The sequence below is a fragment of the Cladophialophora yegresii genome (assembly GCF_000585515.1).
Source record: "Cladophialophora yegresii CBS 114405 chromosome Unknown aczIN-supercont1.5, whole genome shotgun sequence".
In the NCBI taxonomy this organism is placed as follows: Eukaryota; Fungi; Ascomycota; class Eurotiomycetes; order Chaetothyriales; family Herpotrichiellaceae; genus Cladophialophora; species Cladophialophora yegresii.
In genome coordinates this window covers 3,338,859-3,363,481 of record NW_006913049.1, presented here as the reverse complement: position 1 = coordinate 3,363,481, position 24,623 = coordinate 3,338,859, and the positions used below count along the sequence as shown (strand labels likewise).

Sequence of the window (24,623 nt, the reverse complement as noted above, 5' to 3'; positions counted from 1 at the left end):
CTTCTCCACGCAAAGACGGTTCGGCGCGTCTGTCAACTCCTAGACTCTTCTGGGATTGTGGAGCATTCGGAGGGTGCAATGAGATAATGCAGCAGCAAACAAGCTCGAACCTTGGATGATGTCGTCGAAGGGTCCTGTGAGGGCCAAGGGTAGGTATTTTTAGTGTCGGATATCAGCGCCGTCACTGGAATCTCCTCCTGCGGATTAGTCATGCCAGTGCTTGAAATGAAGAACCGATGCTGCTTGGGCTGCAGATTTTGGCTGATAGTTCTGCCCGCGGCCTGAAAGAGACTGCGGTCGACGGAACGATAGAACGAAACTGGATGTTCCTGTTGTGGTGCAGTTGACGACTCAATCTCCGAATGTGCTAGTCAGAGCTGGTAGGCCCGAACGCCGACCGGGGTTCTCCAAGGCATGGACCGATCTGATGGGGAACACGCGTGTCGGACCTCTTTACCGCATCGATCATGGCCCTGAATGGCAGATGTCGCAGCTCAATCGTTGGTACGTTAGCCCCCTGATGGCAGCACGAAGGTGGAACATCAGATATCTGGGTCTCATGGACATGGAACAAGCCGGAGGCACATAGTGCTTATATTGAAGAGAGTGCTGACCGATGCTATACTTTGGGTATAGGGAAAATCTCGATTGGCTCGCGCGCCGTATTCGTTCCAGCGCAAGGAAAGTAGTTTAGAGGATCGCCATGCGGTTCCGCAAGGACGTGAAGCGGCGTCAAAAGAACCGGTAGCGAATATTCCAAGTGTGTCATCGAAGCAGATGTGGACAAGCCCAAATGGAACTCCAAGCGATTCCATGCAGGACGCATGCAGGGGTTCCATTGGAACGAGGGGTGCAGCTACGGGAATGCATGGAGACTTCCAATGAATACCAACGAATACCTAATACCCAGGACGCTGAGCATAAGGCTAGGTATACGATGGTGTGAGAGGTCGAGGGATTGGGTTTCCGTCGGTTGAAGGTCATATCGACTAACCTAAAGCGTATTTTTGCTCTGCCGACTGACCGACTGTCCGTGGTGTGAAGGCCATCAAAACAACCGGTGAAAGTTCGGTAGGTGAGTTAAGATGACAATGCGATGCGCAAGGAATTGTCTACAGGGTCCGAAATACAACATTTGAACTCAGAGACGGTGACGGTGATAACGACAGCGTGTGCTCTTAGTTATGATGAGTTGTAGTACGGAGTATGCTTGGTGAATGCCGGCGAGCCTACTACTGTACTCAGGCATACAGTAGAGACATGCCGCCGCTGTTGCTCCCGATACCCCGTCCGGCCAAGGCCGTGCAAGGCGACCAGGCAGTAGCGATCTTGATGCCGGCTGCTGCCTGATTGGGCGAAAGCCTGCTGGCCAGTCACGCACCACCTGCCCCTTCGCGATCTAGTCGCTGCCAGAGTGCGCTAGACATCGGTTCTCGGTAAGCAGCGTGTCCAAGTGAGCGCGCTGCTATATGCACTCGTCCGTCATAGCCTATAACCTACCGTCCACCTCATACCGCCTACCAGTTGGAGTCTCTTATTTCCCACCGCTCCTCGTTCTCGAACTGTCTGTTATGGCCTCTCATAGCTTCTCGTTGCGTCTTGCTCCAGATATCCAAGATAGGTAGATTAATTAGTATGGGTTGGCAGGTCGACCTGCTCAAGTGCTTGCGCGCTCTCGCGCTCTGATTCGAAGCGACGCCTTGCCACTAATGCACATAATGTCATGGCAGCCGGTCTTTCCCCTGTTCTAGCGGCAATAGTCCTGGTTATCCCCGTGAGTAAGCCCGCTCTGGTACCGCTCGATCTTACAGCAGCGTGGTCGATACCGTGATCCGGATTTTCTCGAAATCGTCCTTTTACTGCTGGTGCACGCTTGCGAGACGGCTCACCCTTCGATCTGATCCTGATCGACCAAAGTCCTCCGTTGGGCTGCCCTGGTCAGAGACTTGCGTACTGTTTGTGGCGTAGACTCTGCCAGTTATTACCCAAGCATCTTCTGCCCTCTCGTGCTCGAGCACTGGAGACGTCGTCATCCCACCACCAGCTCGAAGTCAGACTAAGGTGCCCCCTTGTTAATCTTAGTGTTCTCGAGACGTGGCATACGAGGTCTGCCATTCCAGAAAGGAAGTAACTCAGTCTTTGATGGGTTCTTTCCTTTCCCAGTCGTGTCCCGTCTGGTCCATGCTGGCGCCAACTGCTCATCCGTGATCCCACTGCGGAGACCCCTGCTATCCACGCAGCTTTTGCATGGAGCCCGTCAATCGCCTTCGCATGACGCTAGAACCAGGTATGCGTGCGTCCCAACCGCGTGCAGTCTGAGAAAATTACCCTGCTATACCTCGTCGACCTGACTGTGGCAGGGGTGGCACATCGCTGACATACTAGTCCTGCTCTCCAACTCGGATCGTCTCGTGAGGAGAAATCCATTCATAGTCGGCTCACTGCCCTACGAGGCTCTGGCCATGACTTCAACTCGACTCGCGATCACGACTCTCGATACAGCCTGTGAAGGAACGACCTTCGTCTCCCTCGAAAATGCCCGCCGAAGTCCAAGAGAAGCCCAAATCCAAACATCGCAAATCGACGTGTGCTGGTTGTCGCAGACGAAAGGTACCGACTGACCCCGCTGTCTTGATGGGTCGCGAGATCGTGGTCCATCGAGGGTCCGTGCACACAGTGGCTAATGAGGCGACAGTCAAAATGCGATGGCAAGACCCCCAAATGCACTACGTAGGTATGCCCTGTATCACCGGGAAGAGAACCACAGCTTAAGCGCTCTGCAGGTGCATGGCGTACAAAGACGACTGTCACTACGATAAACCACCGTCGCTGGCCTACGTGCGATCTTTAGAGGAAGAGATCCAGGAGCTGAAGTCGCAACTGCGCCAGGCCAAGACCCAAGTTTGGCTCTCAAAGGTATGCAAGGCTTCGTCCTGTGCCGCCAAGCGTTGCTCATGACTCGGCAGGCCGTCTCGCACGATGAAAAGAAACCACCGTCAGCATCACCAGCTAGCGAAACGGCAGCTTCGCAGAGTTCGAGCCAAGCTCTTGCATATCGGAATCGCCATTTGAAATGGGAAGCCGACATCAGTGTGGACGACAGCGGAGGTGTAACATTCCACAATTCAACTTCGCCCATTCATGAATTTCCTTCAAGTCAACGACATCAGCCGCCCATAACTGCGCATCTTGACTATTTCGTCAACGCCCAGGAGGATCAGCGTGTCAAGCGCGACCTCGTCTTGAACGCCACCCACCAAAGGCAGATTGAGCCTTTCGCAATAGCAAACGGCGCTGCAAAGGCAAATGTTCCAAAAGAGATCTCCCATGAATTACTAAAGTACCATTGGTGTTGGCTGCACCCTCTGTTCTTGTTTGTGTACAGGCCTGCATTCACTAGAGGCATGGCCATGGTCGATTTGAATACCCCTGGAGCGCAGGACCCGCCCTACTTTTCCGAGACTTTACTGAAGGTTAGCGCATACCGAGACAGAAGATCGCATAGGGCTCACTAACCACGCAATTCCTAGGTGATGCATGCGCACAGCTCAAGATTTCTGAACCACGACGTATACCAGGATCAATATCAAAGTGTTTTGAGCCAACACAGCCCTATGGGGAGCTCGATGAACCCGGGCGAGTTTATGCAAAAGATGACGGGTGAGGCACGATTTGGGCTCGGCATGGACATCTTGCGGAACAGTTCGATTCCCACAATCCAAGCCCTTCTGCAACAGTCTGCCCGCGAGGTTGTCTTTGGACGATCCTCACAAGCATGGACGTTCTCGGGAATCGCGTTCCGTATGGCATTAGACTTGGGAATCCACCTGCCCAGCGACAAGCTGCAGGCTTTCGTGAAAAGCCTCACGCCGGAAGACATCGAGATCCGCAAACGCCTGTTCTGGAGCTGCTATACTTGGGACAAAATGCTTTCTCTCTATCTGGGGCGAATGCCTGGGTTCACTCCCGCCACCGAAGAAGTTCCGCTGACGTTCATGGACGACTACAGCGACAGCGACCTTTGGGCGCCTTATTACGGGGAGACACCAACCCCAGAACTTGCAAACACGCCCAATTATCCCCCCTGTCCCGGATACGTGGTTTCATGTTTCCGCCAGTTGTGCAAGCTTTGTGTGATCCTGAACGATCTGATGCAGAGCATATATTCTTCTGAAGCAGCCACCAGAAGGGAAATGGAAGAGGACGAGCACTCGGCGGAAGCCAAGGCAGCAAGCGAAGCTCCTTTTGTGCAGATTGCACGCGACCTGCGCGACTGGCTCATCTCCTTACCGCCGCACCTAAGAATCAATGCGGACCAAATGCCATCTCTGGCCCCACCAGTTCACATCATGTCTCTCAACCTGCTCTACCACACGACCGTTATCCTGCTGCACCGGCCGGTGGTTCTGGGAGCACGCGACATGACCGCTCCCGGACCAGCACGATCGTGGCAGACGTGTATCCAGGCAACAAGCGCCATCCATGATCTCGTCGTGTTACAGGCCAATACATTCGGGCTCACCCACATTTCCTACCTGAACGCTTACAGCGTCTACATCGCGTCCACAATCGCCGTCTTGCGGTTCGAAAGGGATTATCAACCGGGCGAAGACCCGGCAATGGCGGCCCAAAAGAACGGACTAACTTTCCTCTTGGAGGTGCTCCAGAAAACAGCCAACATCATGCCAGCGTTAGAGCGCAGCAACGCCATCATCCGTAAGAGAATGAAAGCCGTCCTGGACTGCCAGAAAGCCCAGCGAGGCGGGCTCCGACGGAGCTACTCGCCCACGCCACCGAACGTCAAATTCAGCATCCCCACGCCAACCAGCCAGCAAATGGACCTTGCTCAGCCGACCGCGATCCAGGCTCTGTCGAACTCATCCCTAGCCCACGCATACACCCAGCCCGATACACCAGGCTCGTTCGTCGCGCCCATGCAGTGGCGGTCAGGCATGCGCAGCAGCCTATACTCGGAACCGACGGCTCACGGCTCGACGGAAGACTTTCTCCCAGCGTTTCCTGGCCAGCGGATCCCCGTCGGCGGATCGGAGCACAGTTTCGGGAGCGCAGAAGTCGATCCGCACGTGAGGACAGCCTTGCTGGGATACAACCTCGACCCGCACCCAAGACTGAACTCAGGAGACATTGATTGGAACTTCTTGGAGAACGCATTCGGGAACGAGGGCCAGACCGTGCACATGTGACTAGCCGGCCAAGCGCTGCAGGTTCAGGATGGCCACTTCTTGACCACAGCGGAAATCTGGACCCCACCGTGTGCGGACTGAATGGAACACTGATATTTGAGTTTGGTGGATACGTCGCGCCCACCGATTGTACAGCATTAGCACTTTGGGCGTTGTGACTCGGCGGCCTTTTGATTCGGGAATAGGGAGCACAACTGACTGGGTCATTTTACTGGGCAAAAGCGCAAGCGAGAACAAAGATTGCATTTTACATTTACATTTTGTGACTCTGGGAGGGAGTGAGGTGGGTGATTCGACAGGGAAGCCATATCCACTGGCTTGATCTGGATTTGCACTGGGCCATGGCTCTGTATGGTTGTGGTTTCGCCACCAAAGCTTTCGTTTGCCATTTCTTGATGAGGCTGGTAACCCAGCAACGAGCATGCCTGGACGATGTGATACATGAGCCCAATGGACAGTATATACTTGTTTACATACTTACATACACGCTATAGACGGGGCGGCGATGGTTGGACATTCCTGAGGAAATATCCTGCCGGCAAGTAACAGAATTCGAGCGAGAAAATACTTAGGATGTACGAACACATCCAATGATTCTAGGCCAGCGAACTGTGCTCATCGAAGTCCATCAGATTGTGGAGCCTCGTACGCGGGGTGGAACGGGATGGTATCACCAGTATCATCATGGGATGAAGCGGGCCACGCACTGAATGCTGCTTCCGACCTAGCTAGACATTAGATGGTGATTGTTACTTCTCAGCACTACCGTATCTCGATGCAGATGTGCTGTGTACGGGACCGCACCACAAGCCAGACTCAACTCCAAAGCATGCGGCTCGGGATGATCAAGCGAGGTGTGCGACTCTTCCAGATCGCGAGGGTCACATTGTCCATATTTAGACTTTGATAACCCCCCGGGTCATTGGATCGCCTGTCTATCTGCAACAGTACTCGTAAGGACATACGTACGTAGCTCGGTATTTAGCACCTACCTATCCTAGTGGGATAGGGAAATAAGAGTGGGGTCAATCGGGAAAGGACGATCAGCACTGGCGGATGGGTGCGTGGCGGCGTGCGTGCGTGCGTGCGTGCGTGCTTGTGGTGCCGGGTGGGAACGGATTCAGCCTTGCTTTCGACTCTCCTGTGTTCTTTACATAGTATCCAGTACGAGGCTGATCTGAGGAGGGGTGAGTTATAGGTACGTATGCAAGAACCCAGCAGGGGTGTAGAGGACGCACGCAGGAGGAAGGAGCAAGGAGCAAGGATTCCGCAGGAAGGCTGGGCTGCGGGATGATACTCTGCCAGTCGTACTGTATGTTCTGTCCGAAACGGAGGTAGGGTGTACGAGTGGGCGATCGTAGGACCGAAAGTGAGATTGGACACGTACGTACAGTATCTGAACTGTGTACTGTGGACTACGAATAGGGCGGCGCTTGCATAGAGGTGGCCAATCGGGCATAACCACCATGGCAGACGTACACTCACTGTAGACTGTCGTCATTCGCTAGTGTGTACAACAGAGTGCTATGCAGCAACATGGCTGACGCCATGTTGAATGACCTCTGGCTCACGGGTCGCGGAAAACCACTCCACTGGGACTTGGTTGAGAAAGGGCAAAGGTCGCGTTGGTGTGTATGGAATGCCTCGACTGATGAAGAAGCATGCTGTCTATCCTCAGCCACCGATATGTGTGCGTCTCGACCGCCCATCCCAGAGTGGTGGTCACATGTAGAGTTGACATGCATCTCTTGTGCGGCCGAGTGCATGTGCAAAGCCATAGCGTTGGATATCGTCACAGTAAAGACGGTTCCTGCCGGTGCAGTAGTAGTCGAGACTGAAAGGGCTGCTGGGATTACCAGAAGCCTCTCCATGGCACTGTGATACGTGGACCATCGTAGGTGGCGCGGTGTTCGCCCGACCTGACTGAGGAGGACTAGGGTCCCTTACAGCAGGAAGAGAATGTCGAAAGCAAAGGAGGCCGCAGTGGAAAAGAGCAGTGGTCAGGAAAAGGGGTCTTTGTTGCTGCGTACCACCCATTTCAGCCTTGCCGATCGCGAAGATGACGACTTCGGCCCATCAGCACGAAAGGGAATCGACCCGAGGATGCGGCTGACGGCATCTATATTTGGTTCAGATACCAAGTGATACGACGAAGCTCTCTTCTTGAGCTCATGTGCCCGGGCTACAAGGGTGTCGATATACAAGACGTCAAACACGGGGCCTTTGTTCAAGGATTGCAGAGCCAGGCGGTGGGGTGACCACGGCCACCTTGTGCGATGTCGTAAGACAGCAGTGCTTGCAAAAGGATGCCATGCACATGCCGAATGGGGGATAGGGTACGACGAACATCCCGAAGGTTGACAATGGGGAATGGAGTCTCCCGGGGAATATGGTAGAAGGGGCAGGTGTGATCAAGCTTTCGGTCAAGACTTGAGGAAGGTCGGTTATTTTTATCCCTGGTGGATCATCGGGCGTGAGATGAAGCGGGAGATTCCATGAATGGAGAGTAATGCCGGGGCAATCCATGTCATCCTGCCTCTGGCACTAGGGTGCAGGAAGGGAAGAACGCCTGACAGGGTAAACGTTTGAGGCCGGGAGGCGCAACGGCGGGGCCTTTGATCGTGGACATGGCAGCAACAGGACGTTCTGTAACAATGGCAGGGATAGTAAGGTACCTATGTTAGATGCCAGCCTTGACTTCTGGGTGACATGACGTGAAAATGGCACCGAGAAAACCAAAGATCTAGTCTTTTATCGGTACCGTGGCTTGGGGGGAGTTAGAGGGGGGACTTAGAGACTCTCTGAAGCTCGGCGTGAAGAGATACAATGCCACCCGTCAGGCGCGTAAGACACTCTGGTCCTCGACCCACGATTGCTCTCATTCCTTGAAAGGCCCAGGTCTTCGAGGCTCAAACGCTGTCTTTCCTCCTCAACTGCTCATCTAGATCAGTTGACCAGGTCAGGTCTTTTCATGCCTCCAAGCCTTTCACTGTGTCCTCGCATACGGAATTAATTATTCCGATATGAGACCATCTCCAGCATAAACCTCATTAGTATCTCTCGGTCGGACTCAACCGGGAAGGGCATCAACAATGACTACAACAATGACTTTGAATCCCTTGTTGATGTCGCGCGGTTGCTCGTTGGCGGTCTGCTCCATCGACTGCTCATCCTTCCGGATAGCGGCAGCTTCATAGTCCGGAATCATATCTTGACTCTTTAGCACGCTTGAAGGGTTAAGAAAGTTGGACCGGAAATAGCAAGGCTCGATCTTGCAGAATTCGAAGCTGAAGTCCGCCAACTCGTAGTACAGTCTTGCTGAAGGCCAGTCACTTCCCGCTTTGATGCGCAGTGGAGACCGACACCGGGGGGTCTCATCCAAGAAACAAACGCTAGAGAAGTTGGGAACAACACTTGCACGTCGTGCTCGCACATGTTGGGCAATTGCGCGGGTCGTCTTCAACAGCCCGAAGACGTTTGTAGTGAATTGTGCCTGAGTGGCCACCGACCTTGTAAGGCCTTTATAGGCACTGACAGTATAGTGACCAGTGGGAACCTACATCAATTTTGCCAGGCCACCGTACTGTTTGTAGCCAGCATATTTTATCAGGTAGTCAACTCTTCCATAGATGGTGTTTGCTTCTGCTACGGCATTCTTCAGCTGGGACAGTGGGTGCAGTGAACTAACACTCAATAAGGGTTGTACCGGCACCCTTGAGAGCTTCAAGCTTGCTGGGGATTGCGAGTCGCGGCGATGACCCTATCACCTCGTTTCAGAGCGAGGAGTGCAAGCTCGCGTCCAAAACCAGATCAGCAGCTCGTGATAAGCCATACTTTTTGGGAAGGCCACGAAACTCGGATATATTTCGATCACGGATGGCAACGAGATGGTACATATGACAAAAGCTAGATAGAGTCCTTGAGCATAATCTGGAGTCGAATGGTAGAAAGGTCCTTTGGGGGATGAGAGGGTTGGGCTTGATCACGTCCTACCTTAGAGTTTCGAGCTGAGGGCCTTGCCATATCTAGGCGGCCCTCATGTTAGCATGTTTGCATGGAGATAGCATTGTTGGAGTGGCAAGTCGATCCATGGGAGAAACGACGGTGACTTCTTACATTCCACAGCGAAGGGCGCAGCTCGGCTGGCTGCCTGGATCACAAGGAGTGGTTTCAGAGAGGTTGTATCGGTTGTACAGACCATGTCGGCGACGATAGAGGACGCAGATCGGTCTGGGAGGTCATCTTCTTCTAGCACCTGAGTCAGATCAGCATAATACGAAGTAGAGAACGTGCCATTGCGGCCGCTTTGCCCGCACTCTGCCAAATGACTAAGGAAGTCAATGGGCGCATGACTGCTTCGTCCGATACATATGTACCTAGATGATTCTGACAGGTGGCACAGAGTTCTCGAGACTGGCAGGCCCGCATCAGCGCATATCCTCTAAGTTATTGCTTTTGCTTGATATCTCCTGTCACCGATGAATGTAGTGCAGGAGCCGTTGTGGGAGATGAGGAGTCTAGCAATGGGGGAAGATCTTGAAACGTGGCTACCGGACAGACCGAGCCAAGACAGGGTCGGGTAAATGATATGATTTGCAAACTCAGGATTGAGTTGTCCTTAAACACCGTGTGGTCGCTTTTCTCAGCCCGTCTTATTGAGATGCAACATGAAGACTACGACGGATGATTGACTGCTTGAGCTTGGCAAGTCCTACCATGGATCCGGGACCCAAGTTCAAGCGACAGCATTGCAAAGGCATAGAGAATTGAAGGCGCCGCGAAGACGGAGTGTAGGTATTCTGTGGCTAGGCGGGGACTCCGCGCTTCGTTGCCTACACAACTTTTTGGTCTTTTATGTCTCTCGCGGCTATACGCCGCCGACGAAGCCACCCGCGAGGGAAGCTCATAACTAATCCTCGTCGTCAAGATCCTCAGTCTCAGCCGTGGCGGCAGCGGTCTTGGACTCAGAGCCCGAAATGACCTTTGTTTTGACATTGGGTTCATCCTCTTCCCCCTCCTGCTCGTCATCATCATCTTCTTCCACATCTTCGGCCTCCTCCTCTTCGAGCTCTTCGCCGTTGTCTTCGGCCTGCTTGGTCTTCTTCGTCGCAGGCTCTGCGTCATCTTCAGGGGCTTTGCGTTTCAACTTCGGAGGGGCTGTGCCACTGCATGTTAGCGGGTGCCTCATCAGATTGTTGCGGGTCATTGGGGACGCATCTTACCTTCGGCGGCTGGCTCCTCGTCATCCTCAGCTTCAACCTCCTCTTCTTCTTCATCGTCTTCGTCGCCTTCCTCGTCCTGCGCATCGTGTCAGCATGCTTGTATTGACGAGACAAACTAGGCTGATCAAGAAGCCATGGACCACGAATGAACAGGGAAACTCACATCTTCGTCCTCGTCCGAAATGTATTCCCTGATAAGGCTGTCAGTAAAGAAGATCAGGTGAAGGGACTTCAATAAAGCTTCGAGGCCACGCGGCAGTAAGTGAGCAGGTGTATCACAGCGTGGGTCTGGCCAGAAGGAGCACCGGTCTGCGATTTGAGATGCGCGCAGACCAGGCGCTGACAGGGACCTAATGGCTGGGGAAGTACAGGGAACCGTGCTGTGCGCGCTCTTCCGATCCCAGGCAGGCAACAAGAACTTGCAAGAGAATGGACGGGCCTGGACACTCACTCTTCTTCCTCGTCGTCTTCGGGCAAGCTCTGCAGCTCTTCTTCCTCTTCGTCTTCCTCTTCGTCACGACGTCTTCTGGGCGGTGCCATTGTATTGAGGGTAGGTCAAGTGGTTGGGTATGTGTAGATCAACGCTAGCTTGATGGGAACGTGGAACGAGTACAAGAGACAAATCGAAGTAGAGATGGACGGCTTGAGGAAACAAAAGGAGAGAGGATGTCGCAAGGACTGTATTCGAGGTAGGGGGAAGCGGCAGACGGCTGAGGTTGGGAGGCTTGGGGAGCTGCTGGCCAAACGTCAGAGCTGGGGCTCAGAATCAGGGCCCAGGTCTAAGCTAGTAAGCAACTCAGGGGGAGGAAATAGAATCGGAACAGCAGCCTGAGAGGCGGAATGAGGCGTTCAGGGCAGGACGGGTAGAAAATAGGGTGCCGAAATGCATCATGATGCAGGAAGACTTGGACCATCAATTGACAGACCCCTTGACTAGAGGCTTGAGAGCGAGCTCCTCTACCTAGGTAGAAGGGCTGGTGGAGAGGCGCATGCTCAGCAGCAGAGGCGAGTGCGAGATGGCTGGACTGACTGGGTGAGGGGCAACTCAGCAGCTTAGCAGTGCGGGTGTCGTGACTGAGGAAAGCGAGGCGCCAGAGCGCGGAGGAAACGAGCAAGGCGAGGTTGGGACAGCTCACAGCTCCTTCCAAGCTCACTGCGACGATCTGTCATGCTTCAACCGCACGCTCTGACTTGCCAGGAAGCTCGACAGCTTAGCCGAAGTTGCTGCTGGCGAATCCACAAGCCCCAGCCTCTGAGAGCGCACAATGACACCAAGCCAGCTGGGATCATTCCCCAAGATGTGTCGGAAGAATGAAAAATCCGATGCCGAGGAGACTGCCGGGCGAGGCAAGGGGCCGTGGCACCATCCTCAGCTGGGAGTCAGGCCATCATCATTTTTCTGTCGCTTTCAAGCAGGTGTCGAGTCTACAGCATCAATGTTTCTCTCCTTTGCTCACCTCCTGGCCAACCGCGAGCGCCGCCTGCGTGTAATTTGGGAAATGTAACGGGATTTATTTCCGCTTCGACTGAGAAAGGGTTTCCTCCTGGACAACCGAATACCTTTCAGCGCGCATTCAAAGTACTTGGCGCCGGCGATCTGCCCACCGTGTTTGATTTCCGGAGCATAGGGAGTACATTAGACAGTACACATCTGAGAGCGCCGACCGCCGCCGGGTCACTTGTCTCTCTGCTGACCAACCTACTCCTGTCTCCCAGTCTGCCCCTTGAATCTACCAACTGCACAATGGGGCTTCCACGGCAGTTTCTGTGAGACAACTCCGACATCAGCATCCCCCAAAATCAGCCGCCTGCCTTGGAAAGGTGACACTGTACGACCACTCGGGGAATTTCTGCTGTACCTGTGTGCGCCCGCCGGCGTCGATCATCAGTTGCCCATCACGTTTGCTGAGCCCACAAACACGACAAGCACCGCTGCGAATGCTGTTGTGGACATGAAGACGTCAGCCCGCCTCTGAGCAATTATATTCATCAGAAAGGAGAAGACCAGGCTCATCATGCTGATGGCAACCAGCCGAGCCCCCATACTCTTGACGCTGAAAAGCACCAGAATGGACGAGGCCGGTATGACGGCTGACAACAGCATGCATATGGCGTTCCCAGCGTGCACCAAAGTCTCCGGGCGGTACTCCCATGTCCGCTCGAACGCCTTTTCTGCCATTGACCGGTGAAGTCTGTAGCCTACGAAGCGGTGGTAAAACGGCACAACCTTCTCGCTGAGGAAGTTGGCTAGTGCGTCTTTGCTTCCGATATTATCGCCCAGAGTCAACATGTCTGCCTCGATGCTCGAGTCGCGGAATATGCCAGCTTCCACGCCATACAAAAACTGATCACCACCACTTTCTTCGTCGTACCATTGCCTGCGAAGCTCGAGGTTTTCTTTCGGGGGCCGATGCAGCGAGTTGATTCTTGCTGTCCGCAACAGTGCTCGATCTACTCCACTATCAGTCAATCATGTCTGGCCACTACTTATGAGACAATGTCTCCTACAATATTGGTCCAGCAGGGTCCTTGACCGCTCAAAAATCCGGCGGATGTCATCCTCGGACATGTTTTCGGGACTGTCAATCCAGATCCGATCGAAGCTGTTCAACTCTGGAATAGCCCTGACTTCATGGATCACCGTTTCCAGATGCTGTAGTTCAGCCTGCATATGCAGAATGTTCTCGACGTTTAGGTTGGAGAACCTTCTGAAGGCCTCGATATTGTTGTTGTTGGCCATCATCGCAGCCAATGCTCCGTAGCCGGTCATCTTGGCACTAAATGGTTTCAGTGGCGGCTTGAGCGTGAAAACAGAGGAGCCAGGGGTATGTCTTTCGGGGAGGACACGAGCGGATATCTGCTTATAATGCGGATTCACAGACACTTATCCAACGCATTGCCACTTTTAAGGCGGTGGAGCGTGGTGACCTGCACCTGCGTTGCTGCCCAAAGAAAATAGTGGCCTCTGAAAGGCTCTCCCTCGACCGCTTCACCAACGGAAAGCTCCCAGTGGAAAGCGTACGGACGGGCAATGTTTTCGGTGTCACTCGTTCGGTCTTTTCCTCTCCACCGCGTTACCGCACGGATGCTTGCCTCCCGGTGGGGAGAGCGTATAATGGTCTCATGAAGCGAGTGCTGAGGTGCAAGTTCGTCCTGAAGCACGTGCTAACCGGGACAGCATGCACATCAGATTCATCGATGCTGGATACCCCTTAGCTATGTCACTTCCGTCGACACCAGAAACGATGCGCCCTCCTGGCGATCTGGTCTATCTACAACATCGCGAGATAGTGTTTCGTTGGAGACTTTACCCTTTATGGGTTTGACAAAGTCTCAGACTTCAAGACGGCAGGCATGATGTAGGACTGCAAGTTCCCTTCCCGAGGTGATCTTGAAATAGTTACTGGCTCTCTTGAGGTTATCAATTTTGGGACTGTGGTGTCACTGTTGCAGAAGACATACTTTCTGCTGTGAGACTGGCCCACGGTATTGGGAGGTGTTTCCGAGACGTCCAAATCTGTTCGCCCTCAGAGAGCAGAGCCAACTATCTATCCACAGGATCCAACATGTCTCAAGCAGCAGGAGGGTAGCGGCCGCAGCCTGGTGTAGGAGGTTAGAGTTCTCACGTTGCTGGGAGGAGTTTGTCACATCTGCAACTCGCCCGAAGGACGGCCCCGTCCTTGTGCGACGACTCTATCCAAGCATAGATCATACCACGCTTACCAGACGCTGAGGGCTCTTCGTCATATTTATAGCAGAGCATCGAATCTGGCCGTTCGACTTACTTACAGCAAAGCGTCGTCGTGCTCCGAAGTCTTGAGGCAGCACTGAAGCGTGAGTCCAAGTTGCCGTCCTTTGGCAGCGAGCTCCGAGAAGCCCAGAAATGTTTGAGGTCCAGGTAAGACGAAGGATTTCAAGACTTATCCCCAGCCGTCACTCTGACCTTTTGTAGAGAACAATGGCGACATCTAGTATCAGGAAGGCCTCTTCAAGCCATCAGTCTTCTCCGAGCTCACATGTCTCGCATCCGCAGACGAGAACAGCGGGCCCTGCTCATGATGTGCGCCAGCCACCTAAGAACGTCAGTTCAGTTCAGAGACAAAATGAAGCGTCGGTCATGCCACAGCCGCTCAATTCCGCGTATTCTGGCACAGCAAACTTGACGGAGGGCAGCAGAAAAGACCTTCACAACATATTCGTGTCATTGATGTTCATTCACCTGCGGCCGGATTCGCCTTGCAAGGCGCCAGCTTTGTCATTGTCCACCACGCCGAGACGCGTACTCTTCGACACCGGGGCAGATTTCAACCTCATCTCACACGGAGCTCGCACTGAGCTCGACTTGAGCCAACAACCATACCACAGCCGGGTACGGTCCATCGGTGGATTCACTGAGCTCAAAAGTGCTGTCGTACTGCAGTGGCATTTCCGGAGTCACGCCTCCAGACCGAGCCAGCCTCCGACCTTTTATCGTTCCTCATTCTATGTCTTGCCCGCAGAATCTAACGCCAAATTCGACTGCATCCTTGGCCGACCATGGATTGAAGAAAACTGGACTGAATTCATTGCTTTGGTTGAGCTCAACAGAAAAAGGGACACGGAGTAAAACATAAGCGACGGCGTTGGTGGTTCCCATTGAGGTGTTTGGTGGTTGCATTACTGCCGTCTTGTGACAGCAGGTCATGCTTTCCAAGAAAAAGCAGACCAACCAGAAGGGACGGGTGTCGGTGCACTCTTATGAAAAGTTTCTTGTTTCGAATGTACGACCAAGGATGGGATACAGAGCATACTATGTGGACGGGGGGCATTGAGTCGGGGGTTCGCGGCAGTAGAGGCTGTATGACACAATCAGAACATAATCTGGATTCAGACCGAGGACGGGGTATCGAGGACGGCAATGTTACACAGCCTGGAGTTAGAGGTTCGCAGTCGCCATCACAACGCCAGAACGGTAGACGAGGGTAATATGTACGAAGACGGACGGTCAACTGGTCACAGCCGGATGGAACGACAGCGGTTCCGACGATAGAATCTTGGATTTGTACCTCGAACGATCCTGTTCAACCTGGCTGTCACTTGCTATCTGTGGCGTCTTCTGGATCGCCGCAACAAGTGACAAATTCTTGTCTGGTCGTCACGCCCATCCCCCCCAAGGTGACTAGAGAGCCGGAGGGCAACAGAATATCATGGTTTTCGAGCATGCGGTCGACAAGGATGTACCCTCAAGACAAGGCTCCGTCTACACGCCTCTGCAAATATATGAAGGGCCAGTTCCCTCCAGTACCATCCTGCCAACACATGCGCATTTGAATCTGGGCTTGGGCGCACGAGATTAGTCCAAGCTGCTCCTCAGAATTCCAGTTGTTGGCTTGATCGCCCCATTTCCGCCTCACTGCGCGGCGGATGTACGCCTCATTGAGGAATGGCGGCAGGGCACAATCGGCCGATCGCGAATCACCACATGCGAGACAATCCTCAGCTCGAGTCTTCATATCGTTCATGGCAAAGTCGTCGTCCTCAACTCTTCCACCATTCCACCAGAGCTGTCCCAATGGTACTCTCCACCCCCTCCGGCTTGCATTCAAGCGAGTCCATCACACTAGCCTTGCTAGCCTTGCTGACATGCGCGAACAGGCTTCGAACACGACGGTATGCATATTCGTCGTCGCCGACGGGCAGGAGCATCCCGTCAAGCTCTCCAACGCGTTCTACGGCTGTGGATTGTCAAAGAGCGTCATCTCGAGGAGTAGAGCCACGGCCAGTCACGGATCTATAAGGTCGATCCCACCAACCAAGATCGCAGACCACACCGGCAGAACCTACAGCTCGACTTCCAAGGTCTCTCTGCGGTGGTACTACGATGGCGGGACGCAGACATTTCCGGAGACTTTCTACATCGCCGATGCAGCCACGACGGACCTTCCCTGGGACGCCATACTATGCGATACCGCCGAATCACCGTCCTCTGCCTTGGTTCCCCAGGCTAACACCATTTTGAGAGCGCCTGGTGGGGCAGACAGTCAACGCGAGAAAGAGCGCAAGGAACGTGAAGAGGTCAACCGAAAGAAATATGAAAGAGAAAGGCGTGAACAGGTCGATAGGATCAGGGAAGCTTTTGCGTCGAAGCAGGCTCGGGCCAAGCATGGGTGATGTTCGGTGGGCATACACATACCGAACAACTGAGGCCACATTGTGCTTTCGACCTCTCACGGCCTATGCATTTCGGGAGCGGACACTGAGATGTCGTTGGCGCGTAGGATGATATTTTTTTGCCTGGCCGTTCGTGACTGCTGTAGGCCACGGCAAAGACCGACCTGATATGACAGCATGATCCATGACCCTAGTATCTGACTACCTATGGTGGAATGCCCGAAGGAGTTGCGCCCGTTGGAAGTCAAACAAGTACCCTAATAGTCCTCATGGCTCCACCAATGGGGTTGAGAAAAGGGGAGGTAATGGCCGCCGACTCATGTTATTCTTGCCAGTGGAGGTGGCCACGTCCCCAGATAGCTACTCTGACAGACTAAAGCTGATATTCGACATGCACGGCGAGCTCTCAATGTATGTTGCTCTGCTGCACTGCGAGTGGAACAAAAAGTAGCTGGCTGCGAAGGACAGAAGAATAGGTATTGCTGCACGATCTTCATCCATGTTAAGGGAATACATTATACATTTCTAATTGCTGGGAAGCGCTCTTCCAACAAGTGCATGAGTCTCTGCTCCTGCCGCGGTGACTGCGTTCACAAATCCAATCTCCACGAGACTAACGTCTTCCCATTGACTTACCCATTCCGAACTTCAGTGACATTACAGCCTCACGCAAGCCCTCCATTAACTCTGAGGGTCTGGCCACTGATCCAGCTGGCGCCATCGCCAACAAGGTACGAGATCGACGCGGCAATCTCTCCGGGCTTCGCGATCCTGTTGGCCGGGTGGAAGCTCGCAATCGTGTCCAACACTTTCTGCGGCTTCCCCTCGAGGAACAAGTCGGTGGCAGTGGGGCCTGGCGCGACGGCGTTGACGCGGATGCCCTTCTTGGCGAGCAGATCCTTGGACAGCAGCCGCGTGAGCTGTTCGATGGCGCCCTTGGTGGCGCAGTACAGCGTGTATGGACTTGAGACAGTTGAGGCGTAGCATTGCGTGGTCGAGATCAGCACGATGGAGCTGCCCCGTGCCATGTAGGGCAGGGCCTTCTGCACGAGGAAGAACGGGCCCTTGACGTTGAGGTTGAACGTGTAGTCGTAGTCTTCTTCGGTGGTGGACTCGATGTCTTTCATCGGGAGGATGCCCGCGTTCGGGATCAGGATGTCGATCTTGCCGAATCTGTCGACGCTGGCTTTGACCAGTTTCTCCACGCCGCTGACGGTGCTGGCGTCGCCTTGGACCGCGTAGGCGTTGTCGGCGCCGAGTTGGGAGATCAGATTCTCGGCGGCGGCGGTGTCGCGGCCGTAGTTGATGACGACTTTGGCTCCCTGGCTGACGAGGAGGGTCGCCGTGGCGGCACCGATGCCCTTGGACCCGCCGGTGATGACGGCGACCTTGCCAGAGAGGGGGACGCTAGACATGTTGGCTGGTCTCCTGCTCGCTTCCGGTTCGCTTGAGGTTGGTGTAGGTGCAACTCAACTGCTCCTGTCTGTGGTGGTGGAGTTACTCTCTGTGATGAAGTTACTGTCTGTTGTGGCGAAGCTGTTCCCTGTGGTAACGATGACTTGGTAGACTTGGGCCTCGAGACGATTACCTGAGCTGTTTCGTGGGGTTGTTGTATGCAGATGGAAGAGTCCTACCTCATCAGGTACCTTAGCCTGCTTATATGCTTTCAACTTCTCGACTGCACCTGGTCTCAAGAACGTTGATTGCATGATGAATTCTGGATGGCTGAATGTTGATGCTAAGTCCTTACGGAAGATCTGAGCAAGCTTGTAATAGCGACGACCGGGATGTTGCCGGCCATAAGAGCTTGTTTTTCGCTCGACCGACCGTGGTGGCCTTGTGAAATACCAACGGCGCTGTGTCGGCTGTCACCCAGGGAAGTACGAGGGTCGGAGTAATGGAGTTTAGTGCAAATGGCCAAGGATTTGCCAAGCTGACGATGCCGCTTATGGAAGTATCTTGCATCTGCAAACCCCGAATCTCCTACCGCCGAACCAGTCGATGGCAGCACTGCACCAACTGAAGGCGACTTCCAGGCGGCCGCATTGATTCTTCAGCCTCGGGGTGCAGTTGCTAACCCTATAGGGCAGCTTAAACGCAGTAAGAGCGTCTGCAGCCACGGCAAAAGCGTGGTAAGATTGGTTGATAAAAACAGGTGGGCAAGCATGGAGGGTTTATCCCGTGGTATTAACTGCGTCCTATGTTCAACGCTGAGGCTATTCGTTAGCCACTGGTAGAGCCGATGACTCAATGCTTCGCCGACTAACTACGCCGTGGTACGGAGTACTCTCGCTGAGTACCCAGTACTGTCAAGAGTAGTACGTACTCGCAAGGAGGACTTCAACTGGAATTTCGAACTCTTGGTGATAACCACGCGGGGAATGGAAATTTTCACGTGCCCAGTAAGGAATGCTAGGAGATAAGATGCTTGAAGGCTGGCCTTTCTGGCTGCACTCACAAGGCTGAGCTTTTGAGCGAGTGACCGTCTACCACGGAACTGAACTCAACCCGACCAGGATCATTGCCGCTCGGCTGAGATATCTCTGATTTCATCGAATACTACCTAGTTGGGGATTTCAAATGACATGAATGAGTAGAAATGGTTTCTCCAAAATCACACAAACCGAGAGCGCAGCACTTTCAGTCCACTCATCCCCCGGAAGGTTAGAGTTCATGCTATGACAAAGAACTTGGTCCATTCTCTTCGGTATCTCGACTGTCGAACCACCGTGAAATGTAGACGATGTGTCGTCATCGCTTTTATACCTAGGTACCTAGGTAACTACACCGTACTCCATTTATTCTGCCCTTCACTTCTAGCATCTAAGATCACCACAAACTGCATTGTTGGTGAAGGCTTCCTGCTTGCCAATCGCCGTCTATGGAGTTGCTTTGTACCAGGCGAGCCTCCCGCAAGGCGCTGTCGGAGCGTATTCTTGAAAGATTATGCAGCCTGGAAGCTCAGGATATGTCTCGCTCGATGCTCCGCGTCCAAGAGCACACATATCTCACCAGCAAACGTTAGATGTCCCATTTGGGTGCCATTCCTGGCGAATTTTTATCATTGTATCCTCCCCGAAATCCCCAGGGTCATACGGCTCGTCATCACTATTTTCGTGGTGTCAGCTTCCCAGCGTTCTGTTTGAGCCTAGTCACCATGTCAGCGAAAGATTGAATAGTAATCATGTATTTCTTGGAGATACCATAAGCTGCAAGCGTTATCCCTATTTATTTCTTGTCTCTACATGTCCGGCGATGTTCTGTGACCCGGTTCTGGTTGCGTTTATTCTTCCAGGGTTCATCCATGGACCGTCCTACTGCACTTAGCAGGAACACCTAGTAATCGTTGAAGAATATAGCACCACACGTCAGATGTTCGGTTGCCCGGCTTTGGGGGATTTTCCGAAGGCCGGCAGGAGGCCAATCATCGGCAGACATAGTTGCAAGAGCTTGTAACAGCGATGGCGTTGATCCAGCCGGGAGCACATAGCTCCATGGACGTCACATTGATGGGTCATCCAGAAGCACGGAACGTCGGGGAGCTTTGGGCTGGCAAGACGAATAGCAAGGAGCGACGGAGACTGCAGAACCGACTGAACAGGCGAGCCTATAGTGAGTTTCCAATCTCACATCCGTGCCTCAACCACTTCTAACTACACAGGGAAACGCCAGGCTGAACAAAAGCTGGTTCGGAAGCGAACCATGGTTCAGGCAGGTATCGAACCAGACGCGAGGATGAACCGAGCCCTTAGCTTGCCCGGAGTTACGGTCTTCTCTGTTGGTGTCAAACATGATCGGGCCCCCGAAGCACCAATCTCTTTAACATCTCTAGTCTCTGGCGTTGGCATGTTCTCTTGGGGAGACGCCGCCGTCGTGTCCTCGTCCCCGCAGCGCCATCTCCGGCTCCTTCAATCATGGTGTCGCAAGTTCGAAGAGACGATGCAGCGAGATGGCCTCATCAGTGTCGAACGTGATGAAGGCAGACTAGCTACCGACTCCGACGCCGTCCAGTTCGAAGAAGTGCTCGTCGAGGTCGGCCACGTTCGCTATCCTGACTTGATATCAAACCCTGAGGATCAGCTCATCAGCCTCGTGTACTACAATGTGTTCCGGGGTCTGGCCAAGAACATCCGCGCATTGAACCTGGACATGCAATCCATGGCATCGTGGGACTATGACTCGCCGTTCATGACTGGGAAAGTGGACGTCTCAACGCTTGCGCCTGACTTCCAGCCGACATACTTACAGCGAACCATATCCCACCACCCGTGCTTCGATGTTTTCCCCGACCCTGTGGTAAGGGATAACGCGATCGTGCATTGGTACATCGAAAAGCATTCGTTGGAGGGAAGGTTGTGTATGGCGTTGGCTGGCAGACACACCTGGCATGAGATTGACCTGGCCTTGAAATGTGGCTGCATCTTGTGGGGTGAGCCGGACGTCGCAGAGAGCTGGGAGGTTACTGAGGGGTTTGCCAGAGACTGGCCTTTCTTGGTGAAAGGAGCTGTTCGGCTTGAGGCGGCGACGAACCGCTACAGAGCTTTTCGAGGGGAGCCACCCATCCTCTTCGCATGACAGTCCCAGAATCTGCACCACCAGGTCCGTGACAGGACTACCATGGGGATGTGATGAGAAGAGGATGTAGGTATTTCCTACTAGGATTTGGGATGGGGGCCACGGGGCCACCAAACAATTTGTAGGCGTGGCAGAAAGTGATGACTGTCCTGGATTCATTGCAGATGAGCGAAAAATGTCCGCAACAGAGGTATACCGGTTGACGCGAGTTGCCGCACCGATTGTTGCACTTCTCCTTCCCAGTCTGGATACCACCTTCACGCCACGAATTCATTGTTGCATCAGCTATTGCTGTCAGTCCTGACCCGCCTGCGGGTGACTAGGAAGGAGCTGTCCGCCATGTTGTATTCTACAGTGGGCACCCCCAGCACTGACTGATTGTTTTGTCGCAGTCTGACTTTTTCTTCATAGTTTCTCGCCGCAGTTCACGTCGCCAGTATCGCCAGTGTCCGTGCCCGCGGTCATTCTCATACCCACTTTCACAAAGTGCGCGGGATCAATGAGGTGTTTGCTCTTGGGGCAAACAACAATCCAGCGGATGTACAAGATGGCACTGGAGCCGGAAGTGATTGGTACACGACCTATTCTGGAGATGGTTCAGCGGCCGCTGGCTGGCCTCTGATGGCACAGTGGGTGTCGTTCGAAGACATGTAAGCGAGGCGGCGAGTTGTCTCTGCAGGCGTTACTGACGTACTAAAGGGTCAATGCCAACAAGGGCGTCATGCGCGTTTCCTGTGTCAATCTAGGATCGGACAACGGACCTGACGATAGCGAAGACGAGATTGATCTAGTCCTGAACGCGGTTCAATATGTTTCCTACCTGACCAACGTCGACCACCGCTTTATCCTGGCGATTGTTCTTCAAGAGTCCAAAGGCTGCGTCCGAGTGCGAACGACTAACAATGGTGTGCAAAACCCAGGCTTGATGCAAGCCCACGACGGCGCATTCTCTTGCAACATGGAAGGAAACCTTCAGACCCCATGCCCAGCTTCTCAGATCTTTGGCATGATCTTTGATGGCGTTGGCGGAACATCAACTGGGGACGGGCTTGCGAAGATACTGAACCAGCTGGCATCGAGCGGCAACGACGCGCAGGCTTATTATCGGGCGGCTCGTCAATACAATACTGGCTCAATTGCGCAGGACGGTGATCTGGATGTGGGTGGACACTCTACAAACTGCTATGCTAGTGACGTTGCCAACCGTTTGACTGGATGGGTCTGGGCTGAAACCGCGTGCTCTTTGTGAGACGTGCACAGGCTGCAGGTTCGTTGAGGACGCACTTGCTTGGTCTTGAAGATGCAATAGATGAAACCAGGGAGTGCAAAGAACGCGGTTTGGCCTCGCTATCAGTGAGATGGTGGCCAGCACGCTCAGCCAACGCATGAGTTTCGGCCCAGGGTGCAGTGAGGTCAGCTAGACTTTGGTTGGAAGAAGATGAGATGCGGTTACTACGTCGGAATGTACTCAGATGATAGGTGGCATCGGAGTTCCCAGAGAGCGATCAATAGGGTAGTCTCGGAACCCCTAACACATCCTTTCACATGGACCAGCGGTAGGCGAGCGGTCTCAGTGGGACTGGAGGTGTTCAAGCGATGCTATGTATCTTCCCCGCGGATAAACTTCGGGGATTGCCCAGAACTTCTGCCACCTGTCGTTCATTCAATGCACAACAGCGCTTCGTGTGAAGTACCTGGCGCCGACAGCCCTGCGGCACGTCAAGGGGTCACCTTTTCCCTACGGATTGCGATTGTAGAGACTTGATCTGTACTCCAGAAAGGTCGACCTGAGATTCGTAACTAGCAATCTGCCACGATGCTGTCATCCCTCTCGCCTTACTTGTCGAACCCTCGGCAGTCACTGTCGCAAGTCCTCAACTTCGCCCTCGTCTTATCGACGGCTTTCATGCTATGGAAGTCACTGTCAGTCATCGCAGACTCACCTTCTCCGATCGTCGTGGTTCTGAGTGGTTCCATGGAGCCTGCGTTTCAACGGGGTGATCTACTGTTTCTCTGGAATCGGGACAAGACTGCAGAAGTGGGAGAAATCGTGGTCTATAATGTGAAGGGGAAGGACATCCCCATCGTGCACCGTGTTGTGCGAAGCCATGCGCCTACAGTCCCTGTCGAGGCTGACATAAGGTATACGAGCCGCTTTTAATCGTCTTTCTGAGCCTCGAGGCTGACACCTCTGCAGTGGAAACCTCGCCCAGTCCTCCCCGAAACTCCTTACAAAAGGTGACAATAACATCGCCGACGATACCGAGCTCTATGCCCGTGGACAGAGCTACTTGGACAGGAATGAAGACATCATCGGCAGTGTACGCGGATACGTGCCCGCAGTCGGATACGTCACGATCATGCTTAGCGAGCATCCGTGGTTGAAGACAGTCATGCTTGGAATCATGGGTCTTATGGTCATCTTGCAAAGAGAATGAAGGATCAGCTGCGGCCACCATTCAAGGCCGGAAAACAATCATCTATTCTCGGCGACGTTTGCTGAACGGATCAAAACAGCACCGGTTTCTTCCCTCAGAAGAACCGGCCGAAGGGCATTGACTCGGCTGACACCTGAGATGTCATTCATCTCTCGAGGCGTGTGCACCACGGACTCGCGGGAAAGGGGAAAGACTCCCAGAGATTCGGTGGTCAATAAGGCCTCCGAGAGGCCTACTTCATCGGCTTGCGGCTGGCGTGACAAAAGTGAGGGACTTGGCCCCAATCTCTGCCATGGCGACGACCTCGCCTCAATACGAAGGCAGACGAGAAGCTATTACTGTGTTACATGGCAGTCTCATTATTGCATGCGGAGATCGATCGGTGCGCGCTGTAGTGCTCGTGCTTACAGGTGCATATGTGCAGGCCCGATAAGGCAAGAGCCGACAAATTCCTGCTCATATAACGAACAAATAAGCGTGCATTAAGCAGCTCGGGGGCCGAGAACGGATACCTTCCTGCTGTCAAAAAGCCATCCAACGGGCATCGAGGATGACGCGGAATCCAGAATCGCGACCCCGTAGCGCCCAGAGGCTCAATGGAAAACCTCCAACCGAACCCCTGGCCTCTGGTGCTTTTGCATGGGATGGGTGGGGGATTCAGCCGCTCTCCCACGACCCTCGTTTGGCGCCATATGGTTCGTTCAAGAAGCCCAGACTCGTGGTGCATCAAGGAGCTGAAAAGATAGCTTGTCCTTTCGTCTCCCGTGTCCAGCGACGAAACCCTTCCTCCTCTTCAACTCTCCGGAGGTCTTTCTCTCGAATTGTGCATCTTCCCTTACACGCCTACTTTTTCAGCATTGGGGCCCAGACCGGGAAGGTGGAGTTCTAGCCATCTCACACGCGGCGCAGCCTTACGGGACAAAGTTTAGCGCCTGCCCTATCTGGCGCCTCTAATCTTCCTCGACCTAAAGTTTGTCTACGTATCTGTCGCCCCCAGACCTTGCGCAACGGTTACGTGCTGTACCTGTCTCCGT

At 53.7% G+C, this 24,623-nt stretch overlaps 10 protein-coding genes across 10 annotated transcripts; 6 read left to right on the top strand and 4 right to left on the bottom strand.

The window, feature by feature from the left end:
• Nucleotides 1–2,787: 2,787 nt before the first annotated feature.
• A1O7_07939 (uncharacterized protein) lies at nt 2,788–5,204 on the top strand (the record flags this gene model as incomplete). Its single annotated transcript, XM_007761935.1, has 3 exons — nt 2,788–2,916; nt 2,967–3,473; nt 3,531–5,204. The coding sequence occupies 3 exons, from the start codon at nt 2,788–2,790 to the stop codon at nt 5,202–5,204; spliced, it is 2,310 nt and encodes a 769-aa protein (XP_007760125.1).
• Nucleotides 5,205–8,274: 3,070 nt separating this feature from the next.
• A1O7_07938 (uncharacterized protein) lies at nt 8,275–8,639 on the bottom strand (the record flags this gene model as incomplete). The annotated part of the gene is made up of 2 exons (XM_007761934.1): nt 8,275–8,596; nt 8,617–8,639. 2 exons carry the CDS (start codon nt 8,637–8,639, stop codon nt 8,275–8,277), a joined length of 345 nt encoding a protein of 114 aa, XP_007760124.1.
• A 1,474-nt stretch (nt 8,640–10,113) lies between these two features.
• A1O7_07937 (uncharacterized protein) lies at nt 10,114–10,966 on the bottom strand (the record flags this gene model as incomplete). Its single annotated transcript, XM_007761933.1, has 4 exons — nt 10,114–10,361; nt 10,427–10,502; nt 10,590–10,617; nt 10,878–10,966. 4 exons carry the CDS (start codon nt 10,964–10,966, stop codon nt 10,114–10,116), a joined length of 441 nt encoding a protein of 146 aa, XP_007760123.1.
• A 1,345-nt stretch (nt 10,967–12,311) lies between these two features.
• Nucleotides 12,312–13,196, bottom strand: A1O7_07936 (uncharacterized protein; the record flags this gene model as incomplete). The annotated part of the gene is made up of 2 exons (XM_007761932.1): nt 12,312–12,877; nt 12,935–13,196. 2 exons carry the CDS (start codon nt 13,194–13,196, stop codon nt 12,312–12,314), a joined length of 828 nt encoding a protein of 275 aa, XP_007760122.1.
• Nucleotides 13,197–14,615: 1,419 nt separating this feature from the next.
• Nucleotides 14,616–15,032, top strand: A1O7_07935 (uncharacterized protein; the record flags this gene model as incomplete). Its single annotated transcript, XM_007761931.1, has 1 exon — nt 14,616–15,032. The coding sequence occupies exon 1, from the start codon at nt 14,634–14,636 to the stop codon at nt 15,030–15,032; it is 399 nt and encodes a 132-aa protein (XP_007760121.1). The 5' UTR covers nt 14,616–14,633.
• Nucleotides 15,033–16,048: 1,016 nt separating this feature from the next.
• Nucleotides 16,049–16,576, top strand: A1O7_07934 (uncharacterized protein; the record flags this gene model as incomplete). The annotated part of the gene is made up of 1 exon (XM_007761930.1): nt 16,049–16,576. One exon carries the CDS (start codon nt 16,049–16,051, stop codon nt 16,574–16,576), a length of 528 nt encoding a protein of 175 aa, XP_007760120.1.
• Nucleotides 16,577–17,241: 665 nt separating this feature from the next.
• Nucleotides 17,242–17,991, bottom strand: A1O7_07933 (3-oxoacyl-[acyl-carrier protein] reductase; the record flags this gene model as incomplete). Its single annotated transcript, XM_007761929.1, has 1 exon — nt 17,242–17,991. One exon carries the CDS (start codon nt 17,989–17,991, stop codon nt 17,242–17,244), a length of 750 nt encoding a protein of 249 aa, XP_007760119.1.
• Nucleotides 17,992–20,070: 2,079 nt separating this feature from the next.
• Nucleotides 20,071–21,151, top strand: A1O7_07932 (uncharacterized protein; the record flags this gene model as incomplete). Its single annotated transcript, XM_007761928.1, has 2 exons — nt 20,071–20,188; nt 20,238–21,151. The coding sequence occupies 2 exons, from the start codon at nt 20,071–20,073 to the stop codon at nt 21,149–21,151; spliced, it is 1,032 nt and encodes a 343-aa protein (XP_007760118.1).
• A 339-nt stretch (nt 21,152–21,490) lies between these two features.
• A1O7_07931 (uncharacterized protein) lies at nt 21,491–22,400 on the top strand (the record flags this gene model as incomplete). Its single annotated transcript, XM_007761927.1, has 3 exons — nt 21,491–21,505; nt 21,563–21,801; nt 21,851–22,400. The coding sequence occupies 3 exons, from the start codon at nt 21,491–21,493 to the stop codon at nt 22,398–22,400; spliced, it is 804 nt and encodes a 267-aa protein (XP_007760117.1).
• A 567-nt stretch (nt 22,401–22,967) lies between these two features.
• A1O7_07930 (signal peptidase I) lies at nt 22,968–23,589 on the top strand (the record flags this gene model as incomplete). Its single annotated transcript, XM_007761926.1, has 2 exons — nt 22,968–23,293; nt 23,349–23,589. The coding sequence occupies 2 exons, from the start codon at nt 22,968–22,970 to the stop codon at nt 23,587–23,589; spliced, it is 567 nt and encodes a 188-aa protein (XP_007760116.1).
• Between the last annotated feature and the right edge of the window lie 1,034 nt (nt 23,590–24,623).